Source organism: Antrostomus carolinensis, unplaced genomic scaffold (genome assembly GCF_000700745.2).
Source record: "Antrostomus carolinensis isolate BGI_N321 unplaced genomic scaffold, ASM70074v2 scaffold16487, whole genome shotgun sequence".
NCBI classification, from domain to species: Eukaryota; Metazoa; Chordata; class Aves; order Caprimulgiformes; family Caprimulgidae; genus Antrostomus; species Antrostomus carolinensis.
The window spans coordinates 89869-106979 of NW_010328223.1; the positions used below are offsets into that span (position 1 = coordinate 89869).

Below are 17111 nucleotides of genomic sequence, written 5' to 3' on the forward strand. Positions count from 1 at the left end.
TATGCTGTTTGTGACTTTCCCTCAAGCCCTCTTCACTATTTCTTACCCACAGTCTCATGTTCCCCACTCCAAATAAGAGCAAAAGACAATATTCAGCACAACCTTCTTGTCCCCTAACTTACTTTCTTTTCCTCTTCTGCAACGTTTTTCTCATTTCGTGTCAGGTCTTTTCCTGAAATTTCTGCTCTTCTGATCATGTTTCAAACTGGTCTAACCTTACAGACTTTATTGAGACAGGATCTGAATAAGAGATGTATAATCTTATACTAATACAAACCATAAAACAGTAACAGTAGATTTTTAAAAAGTAAGAATGTGAATTCTTGCTCTTTAAGACATTGATATTGAAGTTGATCAGGGCTGGGAAGAAACTGTATCTTTGGTCAGTTTATTCCACTGTGGCTTAGTACAAAGTGATTTTACTTTTGTGGGAAGTATGTTGTTGGTTTTTGTTTTAGGTGGAATTGCTTATCTGATTTGGTGTAGCCTTGATGCTTGAAGTAAAACATGTCATGTAACTGAGTAAAAACATGTGCGGCTGCATGCATCTTATTCATAGCATTTCTCCAAACCTGCTCACTAATCTAATCTCAGCTAATTGGTTCAGTGATTTCAGTGTCTACCAGAGGTAATTCATCAACACTTCCCACACAAGTCTGAGTCTTCAGTCAGTATTGCTGGATCAAAGCATACATATTGCTATACTTCCCACAGGTTAGTAGAGACAACATATGAATGTCCAAGGCAAAGCTGTACTGAAAATGGAATGGGAGAGTGTCTCTGTGGTCACCTACTTTTGTGCTGTCATGTTGAGGCTCCAAAATTGCTCTGTTGGCCAGGGTTGCAGTAGCACTTCTCTTCTTCCTGTGCCTGACTTGTTCACGTGCCAGGTCTTTGACAGCTGCAGGACATTGATACAGAGGCAGTTTTCCTGTGTCTGAGCTTTATTCCCACGCTAGCTAGTGGGTGAAGAGGAGTAATGTGGCTGTTTGTCATTTGTGTCTGGACAGACCTCATCTCCTTATGAAATATGTGTTTTTGAAAGCTAATGTTTTACTCCTTGTGCGCAGCTGCTGAAGAACATTGGCCAGCTCAAAATAGCCAGAAAGGATCTCCTTGAAGCAGTTGATAGCTGCTGTAACTGCCCCTTCTTGTTCAGTGCAGTCTGTGGATGTAGTGACTTCACGTTCTTCACCAGCTGGAAGCCCAGACTGCTTCCTGAGCGTGCCATGGTTTCTGTGCCTGTGCACTGTTTCCCAGAAAGCAGCTGGGGCTCATTGTACATGTGTGGCCCTTCAGTCCTTTACAGATACTTCATTTCTGGTGCTCCTATTGGGAACCATATTGTGCAGAGGGAGATTTTTCAGTTATATGCAATAAATCTGAAATTTCCCAGCCATCTAAAGCTACCAAACACCTTGGGGAAAGCTGTCCTGTGTGAATGCAGGAGAAGGCTGGGCTCCTTATGTGACAAGCAGAGACTGGTACCTGCAGTACTCCTCAGTCTTAAAAGTTGCTAAGTGGTCTGCCAGGCCAAAAATGGGTAGTTTCTCATGTAGCAGGTGAGAGCAAGTGGCTTGAGATAGACACCAGGGAAGCCAACTGAGAACTTTGGGAGATGCAATCTGGACAACATGTAAAGAACGTAAAAAATTGATTTAAAGGCTTCTGCTGCACACAGATGGAGTGTGCTTCCCAGATGAGAGTTGCATGAAAGAAAACTTATTGAAGCTTGGTAACATCAAATCCCAAAGGCAGAATAAGGGAAGACCTTGAGGGCAAAGGGAAATTGAAAGGTAGGAGGCGATGTGATTGCTCAGGCAGCTGGTTGTGTAACAAGTAGGCTGAAAACACGTGTCACTATTAGTGTCTGAGGGGAAGGAAGCAGGAGAGCAGAGGGAGATCTGATCTTCTATGGTGGGTCTTCTGGCTGAGCTGTTCTGAACAATCCCTTGGCTTTTACTACAGGGAAGAAAGGCAGAAGGGGAAAAAAAAACCCCACTGATAGAGTCTTTCTGCATAATATGTTTCTACTTGCATACATAAAACCAAAAACAATTCAGTTCTTTGCGTATCAGGTCATATACCTGGGCAACTGCTCGACAAAGAACGTGGCAGCTGCAAAATGTCTCTATGAATTCCAGGGGAGTCTGGACAAACATTTGGAGGAGAGATCCATTGCTGGGAGGGAGAGGGTGGCTGCTGATTAGACAAACCACATCAAGCTCAGGAAATCCACTCAGCTGAAAATGTTTGAAAGCTGTGTGAATGTTAGGGAGGAAATATTTTATCTCTTTGCCCTGTTCTTACTTTACCTTAGACATCCATTTATTGCCATTTTTGGAAAAGAGATTTTGAACTCCGATCTGACCCAGCACAGTCTCATTCGCATCCTTAGGTAGGATTTTACTTACTGCTGGGCAAGCAAGCAGATTAATTATTAAAAAAATAATCCCAAGCTAAAAATCAAGCAGCACTTTTCTTTTCCCTCCCTCAGAGACAACCAATTCTGATGCAGTAACTGTAATTACCAAGAAAACACACATCTCTGGTCCCCAGGCCTCACTTCTGGGGTTAGTGTTGACAGTTAATGCTTGCACAGCTCAGTGCCTTGAGATCGCTGCCCTCAGAGTCCAGGCTCTTCATGTCCATTTCAAGAAATGCCCATGGTACCTCTCAGTGGGTGATAACAGTAAGCAAAGCAGGCAAAATTTGTTCAGATTTATGCTTTTCAGGATTAAGCACACTCTTGATATCAAAAGAAGTAGCCATGGAATGAAAGCTCACACTTACCTGTTACAGATTCTCCGAAGCTGGACTGGCCATGGGCAGGTTTGGAAGCAGTTTGTTGATACTGCTGCACATTAGCCTGTTCTTGTTTCAACTAGAGCTGCTCTTGTATTTTCGCTCCTAATTCCTATTCTCAGTAGGGGAGATACTAATCCCCTATAACTAGGGATGCCATTTTTCAAAGGTTAGTTGATAAAAGTTGGCAGGGGTGAGCTTGGTTTGTTGCTTCTAAAGCTTGGTATCACCAGAGGGGCTGTTGATTTGATTCACTTCGTGACTGGTCAAGATACTAAAATGAAAACCATTGCTGCAGAGCATGTATCAGGCTGTTGTGGTGGAAAAATGTGCACTGGGAATATTCAGAAGCAATTACTAGAAGATAAGTATGGTAACATGAGTGACCCAATTTGTTCAGAAAACAGGTTACTATGCAGTTTCTGTTGAATTCAGCAAAGTGCTGATCATCTCTGAAAATCTTTTCTTCAGTAATTTGTAGGCTTAACTTTAGACAGTGATGTTTACACAGCATTGAGAATCTGCAGGTTTTGTAATTGTGTTGTTTGTGAACTTCACTGCCAAGTACACTTGGTCTGCAATGCAGGAAAAGCAAGATGTCCAATGGAAAGGAAAGGTACAGTTCAGGAGGGCTCAGCATGAGCATTGCAGAGGTGGAGAGAATAATGTGGGATGTTATTGTGGTGTTTGCCTGCTCCATGGTTGTCTGTTTGGAGTCTACTTGCCCAAAGAGCACCCATAAATACTTGTGGGAAGCTCTCCTTTTGACCAACAGCATTGCTATCTTGCTGACTACTGAAAATCTGCTTCTTCTCTTGTCACTGAGATCCAGAGATACTCAGCTAAAATAGTCCTTCAACTTTTCTGTTTAGACAGGGAAATTTAAGAGTATCCTGAATTAGATGGAGTTGTGGGCTTTAACTTTTTTTTAAACTACCCTAAGTTAATATGGGGAAATTTTTTTTAGAAGAATAACTTTTTGAGAAAGATTTCAAAGAGCAGTCAAAATGTTTTCTGAGATTTTATTACAACTTTGAATAAATTATGATTGTTATTGTTATTATTATTAATAACAAATTTTTATTAAGGAGCTCTTTTTTTTTTTGGTAGCTTGATCCACAGCTTTCTTGTTATTTCTTCTCTTGCACTTCAGTAAGTTCAAAGAAGTGACTAAGTATTTCTTGATTTATTGGAGGGTAAAAATACTTAAGATGATAAGATATTAGAAATAGCTGGTGATTAAGATTACTCATTATTTATATTATGGAATTTGTTTTATTTTGCCAGTGCATTCCAAAGCTTTCACTTTTTAGGCTGCGAGCTTTCATTACTTTTTTCAATTTTTCTTACCAAGGTGACCGTTTTGTTAAAAGTAAGATTACACGAGAACAAAACGACTGCAATTTGTCATAATAACAGAGAGATTTCTTGCACTGTCACACCGAGCTTGTCTTCTTCCAAAGTGTCTGGAGTGAAAAGTTTAATACCTTCATGGAATTAGTTTTAAAACTTTCAAGAACTGTAACAAAAACATGAATGCCTTCTCTGTGACAGATGTAAATTTTAAGTAATTGTTTATGAAGCGCTTGAATACTGTAATGGTTGTGTAAGCCATCTAAGTGGTTAGACAAACATAGGTGGACAAAGAGAAGAATGAGAAAATAAAACAAAACTGGATGATGCCAAGAAAATACAGTGAATAGACTGAATTCCAGGCTGAGATGGAGAGTGAGTTACTTCTTTTGTGGCTCCCTGATTTATCCGCGGAGATGCTGGGTTACAAGGTCACTCTCTGTACTTTTTTCCACCTCCTCACTAAGGGTATGGAAAACTCTCGGGTGTGGCAGGATTTCTGTGTCAACAAGCAGTGCTGCACATTGAAACTACTTAATATTGGGTTGCCTGAGGGGGTCACTGGGAGATTATCAATGATCCCCATCTATAATAATAGCTCAATGAGATTATTATTTCTATAAAGGCTGAACGCAGTTCACGCAATTAGACGTTGCTGCTGGGACAGAAGTAGTGGACAAGCAATGTTCACTGCTTTTTGTGATATTCAGGAGCAAATACAAATGACGATGATAAATCTGCCTGCAGCATTTCTTTGGTTTGGAACTTGGGATCACTCGGGCTGCACTCTGTCCATGTGCTATAGCTCCCTTTGATACCAGCCAAAAGACATGTAATTTTAACTTTCACCGTTATGTCTTGTTTTCTTTCCCACAGCTGTAGGAAAAGTGCTTTCTTTATCAAGGGTACTGAAAGAGAAAGCATATTTGTGTGGTTTTTTTATCCCCTCATCTTCACCATAACCATTTCCTTTAGTAGCTAATAATATTTAGTATTTATTTCAGTGACTTACATAAATCTCAGATGCATAAACCAGCAGCATCCTTTTTTCTACTGGCTTTTCTTGTGGGAACTTGTTGAAATGAACTATCTCATTGAAAAGCTCCGTTCCTGGAATGAAGAGGACTGTTGTGCAATTCCTCAGGTGGTGCAGTAAGAATAATTGTGAGAGTCTCTCTGCTTTGATTAGTGAATTGGGGAGGATATCGGTTCCGTCAGAAGATTAATAGCATTTTGGAGAGCCAGCTTTTAAGAACTTACCTTGTGCTTCAGGTATCCATCAAGACTCGGAACAGAGTCCTTTGAAGAGTTTACTGCCATGGGTGCCACTGGTGCTGCACACGCTGTTGCCACTTGCATGTTGAACTTTGGCTTGGAGACACAACAGAGCACAGGACCCCAGCCGGAGGAGGCCAGTAAGTGCACTGGCTGGAAGGATAGGTGCACCTGTGTTGCCAGTAAGACAGGAGAGGTCAGCATGGTTCATGGTTCTTTTCTTTGTCAGAGTAGTCAAGTGGCACCTCCAATCTCTTCTTCCCTGCCTAATCCCTAACTCAAGCTATACCCTTGCTGTGTGGGATGGTTAAAAAAGGAAACAGCTGTCCGTGCTCTCTACTGTTTGCAATTTTCTCCACTGCACCCACTTGCTCCTTGAGTCAGTAAATCCTTTTGGTTTTGTCAGGTGACCTCTTACATGGAAACTTTCTTCGGTGTCCAGTCTCTCTGTGCCTTATCTCTGGAAGCAGTACCCATAAAGAGGTTTTACAAGCTCAGTGTCTTACCCTTGTTTTGTTAAAACAGTGCTGATATTATCTGGAAGATTTTAATGCATGTCGCTTTATAGATCACTCTTAGTCTAAGGGATGGAATTAATAAGGTGACAAAGGAGACGGAGAACTAAATGGAACCAGGCACAGTCTCCCATATCAAACATTCTCTCCAGTTACAGAAGAACCTGCTGGCACTGACACCTGGGTGGGAAAAGCCCCTCTGAAAACCCTCTTTCCACTTGGTAGCATGTTTTGGCCTTTTTTTGTCTGGGTTCCCAGTCAGAGCCTGTAAGATGGAAAAATCCTTGGAGGTTTTTGCATCTGGTTAAAGGAAGAAAAAAGCCTCTGTTTGTGCCTTAAATAGTAACAACTGGCTGCTGCCCCCATTTTGTCCTGCACTACAATGTGAAGTCTATTGTGCAGTAGAGTAACAGAAACACATCTGGAATTTTTTCCATTGGGATTGATGTGGATCTCATTAATAGCAGCTTTGTAATCTATCTGTAACTGCGTTTCAGTAATCGATATTATTCTGATAATAGTAATTTTTTTTTTATACATAGTATAAATGCACATCAGGTGGCTATACCTAGGAGATGGCACCTGAAGCTGTATTATCTTGTTTCACTTGATAGGCAAAAAATGGGGTATTCATTTATCGGATGAATTACACTGCTTTGACTACTAGGTGAGCTTGAAAGTCATATAACTATTTCTTGAACAACTTCCTACAAGAGAGAGCATGCCAAGGTAAATTGTTTAGGCATTAGGAATTTGTGCAATGGAGAAAATTTCCACCCTCACTATTTTTTTTACTTAGGATGTCCATCTTCTGAATGATGCAAACTATGATGTGGATTCCAACCAAAATGCCTTGTCCAGTTTCAGAATGTTCAGAGAAAACTGCTTGCCTGGTATCATCTCCCATGCTTTCAGCCCCTTGTTTTTGCAGCAGAGTTTGTTCTTGTTCTAGCTCATATTTTCCTGTTTTCTTAATAAAAATGCGGATTTGATTTGATATTGTCATTGCTATGCCAGTTTTCTTGTGTCAAACCTGGATTGTGATAACTAAAAAAAATATATTTTTTAAAAAAATGACAAAAAATTCTAAGAAACATCACAACGGACTATCCATGTGATTGTCTCTGAGCATCAATTTATAAAGCATAGAAAGGAGATGAACAATTTACTTCTTGTCTTTGTTTCTTTGCATTTAATTATCTGCCTGTCTTGTGTGCTATAGGCAAGTATTGGTGCAATAGCTTCTACAGACTTTTTCCCCCTCACTTTTATTGTTTTGCTTTCATTTCCTGTTTGTTACTGAAAGCAGGCTTGTCCTTTGCCTGCATTTTCACTGGGAAGGCTTTCTCTGGAACACCTTAAAGTCACTGCTGGGAGTTGCACTGATGAGAATTGCAACCTACAAATATTCAGTAATAATGAGTCAGGACAGAAAATGCATTCAGTTTGAAAATAACTATTTCTTTTTATTTTTCCTCAAGTTTCTGAGCCTTTATTAGTTTTGAGGTCTCATTTCCAACTATAAGGAAATATCTATTTTTTATTTTTAAACATGAAAGCTGAGATTCTCACAGGAGTGTAATATGAGGAACTGTGTCCCGTAGAACTTTCCAGAATATTGTACTACATGTAATAAAATCAGGAGAGCTGACAATACCTCTGTTAATGCCATGGTGTATGGTTTGCAGCAGATTAATATTTTTCATATAATCTCAATAGGAATTTTCTTTGCCTAGGTTTGGAAATATGTCATTGATCATCCTGGAAGTATATGAGCCTTGAAAAAATTACAACTGTTCTCCCTCAGAACAACCCATCTGTTTCAGTAACAGTGTCTGAAACATTGACATCTCTTCTGCCAGCATCCTCACTCCACTAAGACTTATGCAGGAAATTTTCACCCCAAGCAGATTTTTGACCTGGATAAGAGCAATATGCCAGAGGTGATTCAGAATCAGGCATTCAGAAACCAAATTAATTACCAAGTCCAGTCACCTGCCTATGCAGATACCAAATCATACAACCCTTTCACAAACTGATCAAGGTTCACCTCAAGTAATGTTTTGCACTTTCCTGTCTTCCTCAACTTCCATCACAAGGCCATTTTGGAGCTTACCCATTTTAAATGTTAGTGACTTTATTTTTTTCTTCAGCTGGCTGTATCATGAGCAGGTCATACCAAATATTTGTCTTTTGTGCCTATTTGTTCATTGACTTCAGTAGCTCTTTTCCTTTCATGCTGCATCCCCTGTGCTGTACGTTGACAGAGCGGTCACGTCTGTTCTGTGCTTGTGCTGGGCTGTGCTAAACAATATGTGTGGTTTTGGTTTAGCTGATGATTGAAGGCTCTTTTTCATCATTGTCCTATTCTCTACATATGTACCAATTTCTTTTCAGCTTTCTTGACATATGTGCACCAAAACTCTATGTGCCGTTTGTTCTAGATGGGGGAATTAAGTATTCCAGGCAGTGGCATTATTAGTTGTTATGAAAGCCACTAAAGATTTCACTATTCCTTTCAATGCTTTCAGATATGAAAATTGTTCTGATACAGTAGGATAACCTCAAGATAGATATGTATATTAAATAATGTGGTAGGAGGAAACAAGATCAGAGGCTTTTGAAACAGTGAAGTGCAATTTGATGTGCTCTACCCTACGACTCCCGACAGCTCAGGACAGTCAAACATGCCGTTGGTGGCAGGAATGAGCAGTGGGTGGGGAGGGTTGCTGGCAATGGCATGGCTGTGGATTAATTTTTCTCTGCCTGTAGAATAAAGAGAACAGTAAGATGACTTTATAAAACCAAAGTGCAGTCACTATGTTTTAACAGATCGGTTAATTAGTATCTATGATGAAAGACAACAGGTCAGTGATGGGAACTGTGCCCATCACCTGCAATCTTCTGGAACATATGTTAGATCTTCACCAGAAAAATCAGATTCCCTGCCTTATGGGAGTGCAGTGTTGCACAGCAGCAATTAGTCTAGATGACTGCTCTTTTACTCTTTTTTTCATTAGAAACAGCAATCTTCTTCCTGTCTCAGTGGAATGTGAGCAGGAACATAATTGTGCTAAACTTGGGCCACCTGGCACAGTTGCTAGCTGGCTTCTTCCATGTGAGCTCACTCTTTCTGCTAGGGAGAAGGATTGGACCCATTCGCCTTCCCTCCTCATCTCATTTTTTATTTACACAGAATGCTTTGAAAAGTCAGGCAGTAATTACAGTCTGCTTTTGCTCACCTTCATCATGTTTCTAAATACTATGTAATCTCATCTATTTGGCTCAGTGCTCCCTCAGAGGCCTTGAACACCCCACCTGGCTTTTCGTAGGAAAAACTAGCTGTAATTCAATCTTCCATCTTTGACAATAACACATGAAAAATAAACTATGACATTGAAATTACGTTAGGAGTCTGGCTTTTAAAGTAATATTCTATGCTGTCTAGAAGTCAGCTTTTCACCCTTGCATAATTGTGTTTTGGTATTTAGAGGGTTTGGTGAGCAATGACAAATTTTGCATGTTTTCTTATATGCTGCACTATGAGGCAGGTCAGGACAAAGTTTCTGCCTTGTCTGAATAAAAGGAAGCCAACCTTTAAACCAAGCTTCTTGTTATTTTTGTGTGTGCATGTGTGGTTTTATCTGAAATGTTTGGAGAATTCAGTAGGAAAGTCTGAGGATTTCATTAGAGCAGGCAAACTGATTTATTTTGTCTTTAATATTTACAGTTGATCTCAAAACTTTCCAGTCTCCATAAAGATTAACTTCTGTTATATAGGTAAGCTGTTCAGGACGCTTTGTTGGACTTCATGCATGTCAGAACATAGTCAGTTAGCAGGAGGGACTGAGCTGATATTAAATTAGTCTTTGATTTTGTGCCTTGTTGGTGCGTAAGCGCAAGATATTAATGACTACAGAAAGGTTAAACTTTACGTGTCTTCCTGTTTATCACAAAGGTACAGGGTACAAACAGAAAGCAGTCTTGGCAGGCAACAGACTTGCAAAATCCATGTGCTGCTTATCTACAGTGGTGTTTGTACTGAAATTTGATTACCGTATATGAAGGTAAATACTTGAGAAGCACAGGGAGGCTGAAGGGTAGGCCTTGATTCCCAACTACAGCAGACTGTACCTTGGGTATTTGGTATTTGGTCACCTCCTAGCAATGTCAGCCCCGTGTGAAAATGGTTTTAAAAGAAGTAGACCTGTGCAGTGCTTCAAAAGATCATCTATTTAATTTTCCCTTTTAAAAGTAGGCACAGCTATGGCTAACCCATGCGTAATAGATGTAAACTTGTTCTTAAAAATAATACAATAAAATCCGAAACCAGTGTAGCTGATGCAAGTTCTGTAACCCATGTCCAGGCAATAGGTGTGTAATAATTCCAAGCATAAGAAACCTTTTTTCGAATGTTTAATCTAAGTTTCCTTCGCTGCATTTTAGGCCCAGGGCTACTACTTCTATTTACCAGGGGTATAGAGATACTACCTTTCTATTTTGCAGCAGCCTTGTAATATTTAACAGATTATCCTGTCCTCTTTCAGTTTTCTCTTCTCTAGACTAAATAAATTAATTTCTTTCTAGCTTTCCTCAGAGATCATGTTTTCTGGACCTTAAGTCTTTTTCATAGCTCTCCTATGGACTTTTTCCAGTTTGTTCATGTTTTTTGTGTGAGGCCCAGAACCAGCCATGGTCCTTTAGCTGATGCTTCTGATCCTGAATAAAATGGAGTACTTAACAGGTTTTACAGCTGTAAGAGTTACATTTTTCAGTCATGATAGGATGTTTATCTTTTCTGCAATAGTATGACGATGTTCTGTGTGTGAACCACAGCATAGGGTATGGAGGCCCTTTCAGATATGTTGAAGCAGCTGGTCTGGCTCTAAATAGAGCAGTGAGCAGACAATGGGAAAAGGCCTGTGCTGATGAGTTTAAATAACCTGCCAGGTGATGGAGAGCAAAGAAGGCAAGAAGGCTGATGGTGCTCTGGAGTGCCTGAGAGGTACAGAGCAGCCTTTCCCAGGGGAGGAGGCTGGGATAGCTGAGTCCTGATACATGGCCTGCAGGTGGGCAGAGGGTTTTTTTGTTCAGTGAACTTTACCTGCCCCTTCCTTTTTTTGCTTATGGAATAAAGATTGTTCAAAGGCATTTTTTGGAGTGACTGTGGCATTTATTGATGTCAGAAGGAAGGATCATGGTTTACACCTTCTTGAAGAGCTGTGAAGGAACGAGTGATTGCACCAACTCAGTAATGGACAAAACCCAAATGGTAGAGTTATTAGGAAAGGGCAGAGAACAAAGCAAAGCAGTGTTGTACCACTGCATGCTTCAGAGGCATCTCTATAGAGAATGGCCAGGTGACTCAGGACTTTTCAGCCTGAAAGGGACAACTATAGGTACACTCAGGGTCTGTAGGCATGAATAGCATGGGAGAAGATGGGTAGGGATCAGTGGGTCATTGTCTCTTCCACAAGAAGAACTAGAGGTCCCAGATGCCAGTGGCAGGGTGCACTGACCCAATGTGGCCATTCTTCAGTATGAAGTTGTCTTTACAATATTGTCTGAATTTCTTTTAGACCATTTCTGCAGTTTCTTAAGATCAGCTGAATTTTTGTTCTGATCTCTACTGTTAAATATTTTCTTCTTGCAGCCATCCATTTTTTTGGCTCTTACTTGCTGATTTAGGAGAAGTAGTATGTTGGTTGTAGGATGGGGTTAATCCTTATTAATGCAGTTTCTTAAATTTTTCAGCTGCTTGAGGAATCTTTGAGCTGCTTGGATTTTGACAGAGGATTAATGTCAGTAAGAAATGTGAAATCAGGACATCACAAGCCTCCTCATTCCTTATGCTATCACACCGTGCTGCTCCCCAGAGAAGGGAGGCAAGGGAAAGAACATACATCTAGGTCTCACTAGGGAAAAAGGTAAAGATTAGTTTAGATTTTCTCTCCCTACTTTTATAAACGCCTCTATCACAGCTAATTATTCAGTGCTAGAGTGCTTTGGTTTGTATTTTGGACATTTCATTAATAAAATTGGTAGATTTTGTGTCTTCTGTCTAACTATAGATGCTTTTGAGCATAGCAAACAAAAGAGGATAGAAGTCATGCTGGAGCAAATCATTCTTTTGTGTGTTTAAAAAAAAAAAAGTTGTTCGTGCCCTTTTACAAATGCGATGTGCAGGTTATGTACAACATTAGATTGTAGCACTGCTTGGGTTTTTTTTCCTTCAGATTCCAGTTTTTCTTTGCTGCTGATTCTCCCTAACTAAAAAAGAAACAAAAGGGCAGGGCAGCTTAAAGGAGGAGGCAGGGGGGGAGAAATAGCTGAGGAATAAGCCACCAGTGGAGCTTAGTGGCTGCCAATCTGCCTTTCCTTAGTGTCATGACTTCTAGAAGTGTGCTGCCATCTTCTCCTCTACTCTTTCAGGGACTTAACCTTGTCTTCCTCCCTCCTTGTTACAGCCAAAGACTATCAATTGATTTATTTATTTTACTTTCTCTCTGGTCTAGCCTATTCTCTTCTATGTGTTTATGTATTAATTGCCTTGAAAGTAACAAGTAGGAGTAAGGAGCAGATTCTAGTCAAGATTAAATGTCTGAAATTGTTCAAAAGCTACCTTGATAGAGGTGGTGCTGGTCAAGGATTTGCATGATACTTTGGGAAGTTAGCACAGTTGATGTTGAATACCTCAGCACACATCAAAGAGGAGTGGTTGTGAATGGATCTGTATATCGAGGACAGAATGGAAATGGTTGGAAAATGGCTGGAGAGCTTCTGGCAAGCTAGAAGGTAGAAATGTATTGGAGGTCACAATTCTTCTTACTCATAAGGGAGAAAATAACTGGAAATGTAATTTTTTGTCACATAAGCCAGAATCCCCTAGGCACAAATATATATCACACTTTCTTGTTTATATAGTTTCTGTTTAAGAATAGTTTTCTGGCAGTGCACTTCCTTTCACTGTGTGCTGTGACAAATTGTGTTAAGAGATTTTACTAATGCCTTTGTATAAGAAATGCAAACTTCAGAGCTAGGAGAGATTTGGACTGTACCTCGTAATCATCATATCCAGCATTTCACCTATTTAGATGTTGTTTGCTGCTTTATTGGAGTATGTCATTCAAACTAGTGATTTTAGTTGCTTGGCACTGCTTTCCCAACTCATGCAGGTCATAAGTGTGTCCCACAAGCACCCAAATTTCTTGACTTTTCATGGCTGTTGTGCTATGAGGTTGCCTTATGTCTGTTCTGGAATTTGGGGTGGGGTAGAGAGGAAGTGCTTAAAATTTAAATCTGAAAATCGAAACTGGCTTTAACTGCTGTTTGCCCATAGAACACAAGCCTACTTCACTTTTGGAGCTGTGGTTGTTGGTGAAGCTCACCTGCCTTTAGGTAGCAGCAGCAGATGACGCGGGTAAAATGCAGCATCCCGTATGTACAAAATTTAACATCATTCAGAAACATTTACTTTTTCTGCTTGACAAACTCCCACACATTCCTTGGAATGTATTTTAGGTGCTCTGCAGAGAGCATTCCCATGGCCCGTTTGAAGCATATCCTGATATTTCCTGAAGGGTCCTAGAATATGCCAGACATGCTTCAAAGCCGAGACAGAGCATCCATGCTCCTGGAGAGGTCTGGCAGACAGCGTTTCCCTGTCACTGCTGGACATCAGTTCTGGCCTGCTCTGATTTATTGAGGTGGCAAAGCACTTTTCATAGATCATAAGCTTACAGCATTCATTATTTCTTAATATTTCTAGAATGGAATTACCTTCAAGATTTATGGGAGCTAAATATCGTCTAATTTGTTCTTTTTTCCCCATATGGATGTAATATTTCCCCCAAAACTGTTCCTTCTCCATCCTAAGTGACACAAAAGTATGAATTAAAAGTCAGTTTCCCTAGTTCTTTGTACAGTAGTGTTAAATATTACCAAATAATAGTAAGTGGACTAAGGCTATTATGATCTCCACTAGAAAATTCCCGAAGTTTACTTGTAGCAAATGCAGTAACAGTCACTTCACCCTTCTCTCTGGGCATCACTGATTCCCTGGTCATCACATGCAGAAGGAACACCATAGAGTGCCAGATCACTCCTGCTAGTGCTTCAGCTGCTCTTGGGGACTCCTCTCAGGGCCCAGGGTCCCAGGAGGATCTCACCTTCCTCCTGGTTTTACCAGGCACCTTAAGGGGAAAACTGCATTAGGGAGAGACACTCAATACTCCATGTCAGACTACTATAAACTGTCTTTTCCTGGTGTATGACTTGTAAATAGACCAGTGAATTGCATCTATAAATAATGCCAACTGCTGAGTTAGGCCTGACCTTACAGCCTGTACCTTCTTTCTCCTGCAGTGCCCTTGAATGGGCAAACTGATCTGGCTGAGATTTTATTTACACTGCACTACTTTGTAGCATTATTGTAGGGGATCCTCTTGATTCAGATTTTCTTCTGCTCATATATGCGTTTTCTGAAGCATCCATTTTTTTCCTGAAGGTTGCACATCACAGCAGTAACTAGAGTAGCTCAGTGACCTAACAAACCAGCCCAAAGATGCTGGTGACCCCCAGGCAATGCGATTGTCCTTCACTGCAGGTGCTGCTTGGGGGGAGTGGGGACCATTCTGTGGGACCTGACTTCTGCTGTTAGTTCAAGTGGTAGATGTAAAGGAAGAGCTGTGAACATCTGTGCTGTAGCCATTCAGGTTAGAAAAGCTCTTGCATTGTATGAGAATCCCACAAAGATTCCTCCTGTTGATGTTGGAAGGAGGTGAAGATAACTCCTTGGAGACTCACCAGTGTAACATAATACATTTCAGTGCACCAAGATGCTTGAAAAAACATTTAACTAATTTATCAGGTTATTAGGTTTTTAGGATATTTTCAGAGTGTTATTGTATCCTGTTCTGGGGTTTTTTCTTTTTTTTTAAATAGACCTGTGGTTTTTGTGGTTTTTTACTTAAGATCTTCAGAAGCTCCAATATCTCTAACACATCTTCTGCACCTTTTCCCAGATAAAGTTATATAGATCCTTTTGTATTCTCAGCTCTGGAAAAACATTCCTTTCCTTCTAGATCAGCCATGTAATCTGCCCATCCTGCTTTTATGGTTGTAGATTATCTTATTAAAGATTGCATGAGTGGATGTGAAGCAGTATGCATGGGTGAGCTGGAGTCTTCTTGTTTTGTTAAATGCTCTTGGTCTCTCTCATCCCCCTTCCCAGAGATTTCTGCAACTTCTGATTTACTGGGCATCTGTGATAGGACTGTACTTCAAGCAGTTTATAATTCAGAATTCATTGCATCCTTTCCTCGCTGTGCTGCTATCTGAAATTGTTGCTGTGTGCCTGACTGTGGTGTAGTGTATTTCAGTTTATCTTAAATCAGGTAGCTCAGATCCAAAAAGTTATCAGATTGCAGTGGCATGGAGTTGCAAGCTGACTGCAAAAACAGCCTGAAGGGAGGGTTAGAACAGTGTTTTGCATCAATCCTGCTACCAGTACCTAGGTTAGCCAGGCTGTATCTGTGTCAGATTTGTGTACGTTGCACTTGCAGTACAGCTGTAGTGGAGATGTGCTTTCTGACTCTGAACATGCAGTACCTTCCTTTCTTCATTTCTATAGCATAGTGTGATTGATTTTGATCAAGAACATGCCTGATACTGTTTTGATATGATTGAGTGAACAGATTTCTAATAGTATAAGCATATTTTCTAGGAGTGATCCTGATATGCTCAGAAATGGTCCCATACAAAAGTTAGTATTTCTGTAGTTTCTTTTGCTAATTATTTCCTTCTATCTGGCCACTGTACTGATTGTTTCTATAAGAGACAAATTTTTAGTAGCTGCTGTGTTTGCCTGCTGAGGGTGTAATTAGGATAATGTATTCCCATAATGACACAGTTAAGAAGGACTAGTTCTCTCTTTTGTAAGTGATTTTGGATAGATCACAACTGTTTGGTTTTGCAAGGACCTCTCTTGAATCATATATGTTAATGAATGCATAAGAAATCACCTACATCTGTCCTGAATTTCCATTCTCTGTAAACCAAGTGCTGCTTCCTGATTTCCTGAACCACCTTCTTGCCTGTGTTACGATAGCTGCTGTATATGTGCCTATGAGTGAGGCAGAAGCAGCCATGAGAGCAGGTAACTCCAGCCTCACTCTCCACGGGCGATTGCCCAGTGCACTTACACCTGCACACAACAGCACACTCGTATGTCATGAACAATATAAAGGCAACTCTGCACTCTTTCCTCACACACTTGTGTAGACAGCACAGAAATTGGCTTGTGCTTACAAAGCTGGAATTAAAGCTGCCTAAACTCTGGTTGCAGTTTACAACTTAGTGTAGCTAAATTAGTAGCCAAACAATGTTGGGAAAGTTCTAAATTGTTGAGTGGAGTGATTGCCAGGCTCATGATTTGAGTGTTTTGGGTGTCTTCATGGCATAGAGTCTGACAGATTTGTTCCACTGTGCATGCCTTTAGGTAAAAGTAAAATCTTCCATGTTACTGTATTGCTGGTGAGAATGTAGAACCAGCACTTAGATATGGATTCTCCCGACCTCCCTACAGAAATTTATCCTTCCTAGTTCAGGAGTTAATTTCTCTCTCATTTTGTTTTTCTCAGGTTCTCGAAGCCGGCACCAATGTTCTTGGATGATTCCTTCAGGAAATGGGCACGTATCAGGGACTTTGTACCCCCTTTTGGAATTAAAGGACAAGGTATGAGAAAACTGCACTACTGTTGAAAGCTCAGGTGGTTCTGCAGATGCTTGCCCCACACTGTTTTTCTGTTTTGAAAGCTCAGGTGGTCCCTTGGGCTCAGCTTTTTTCTCCTGTTACAGGAGGTCTCAGCATGTAGGTCTCAGAAACCCAAAAGGGTTTTCACAGCTGGAATGTGGAGGATGGTTTAGTACATGGGGAGAGTCAGTGCAACAATGGCAATTTAGACCTACCACATTGTGGAAGAAGTATTTTGGCATTGACTGCTGTAGCTTGTGGCATCTTTGCTGACAGCAGCAGAGAGAGTCCAAACTGATTTAAAGTACCTTGAAGTCAGTAATTCTCTAAAGAACAGGTAAGGTTCCTCTTTCTGAGTTTTGGAGCTTTGAGGTTGATTACTGATACAAATCTTCATTTTCTTTTCCTAG

At 40.5% G+C, this 17111-nt stretch overlaps 1 protein-coding gene across 1 annotated transcript in view; it reads left to right on the top strand.

The window, feature by feature from the left end:
* LOC104528242 (CMP-N-acetylneuraminate-beta-1,4-galactoside alpha-2,3-sialyltransferase-like) overlaps positions 1-16683 on the top strand; it is a gene marked incomplete at its 3' end in the record, with an annotated part of 106056 nt that extends 89373 nt beyond the window's left edge. The window contains exon 6 of the mRNA XM_029086007.1: positions 16589-16683. Within this exon, the coding sequence (XP_028941840.1) occupies positions 16589-16683 (95 nt within the window). The remainder of the gene's footprint in view (positions 1-16588) is intronic.
* Positions 16684-17111: the final 428 nt, after the last annotated feature.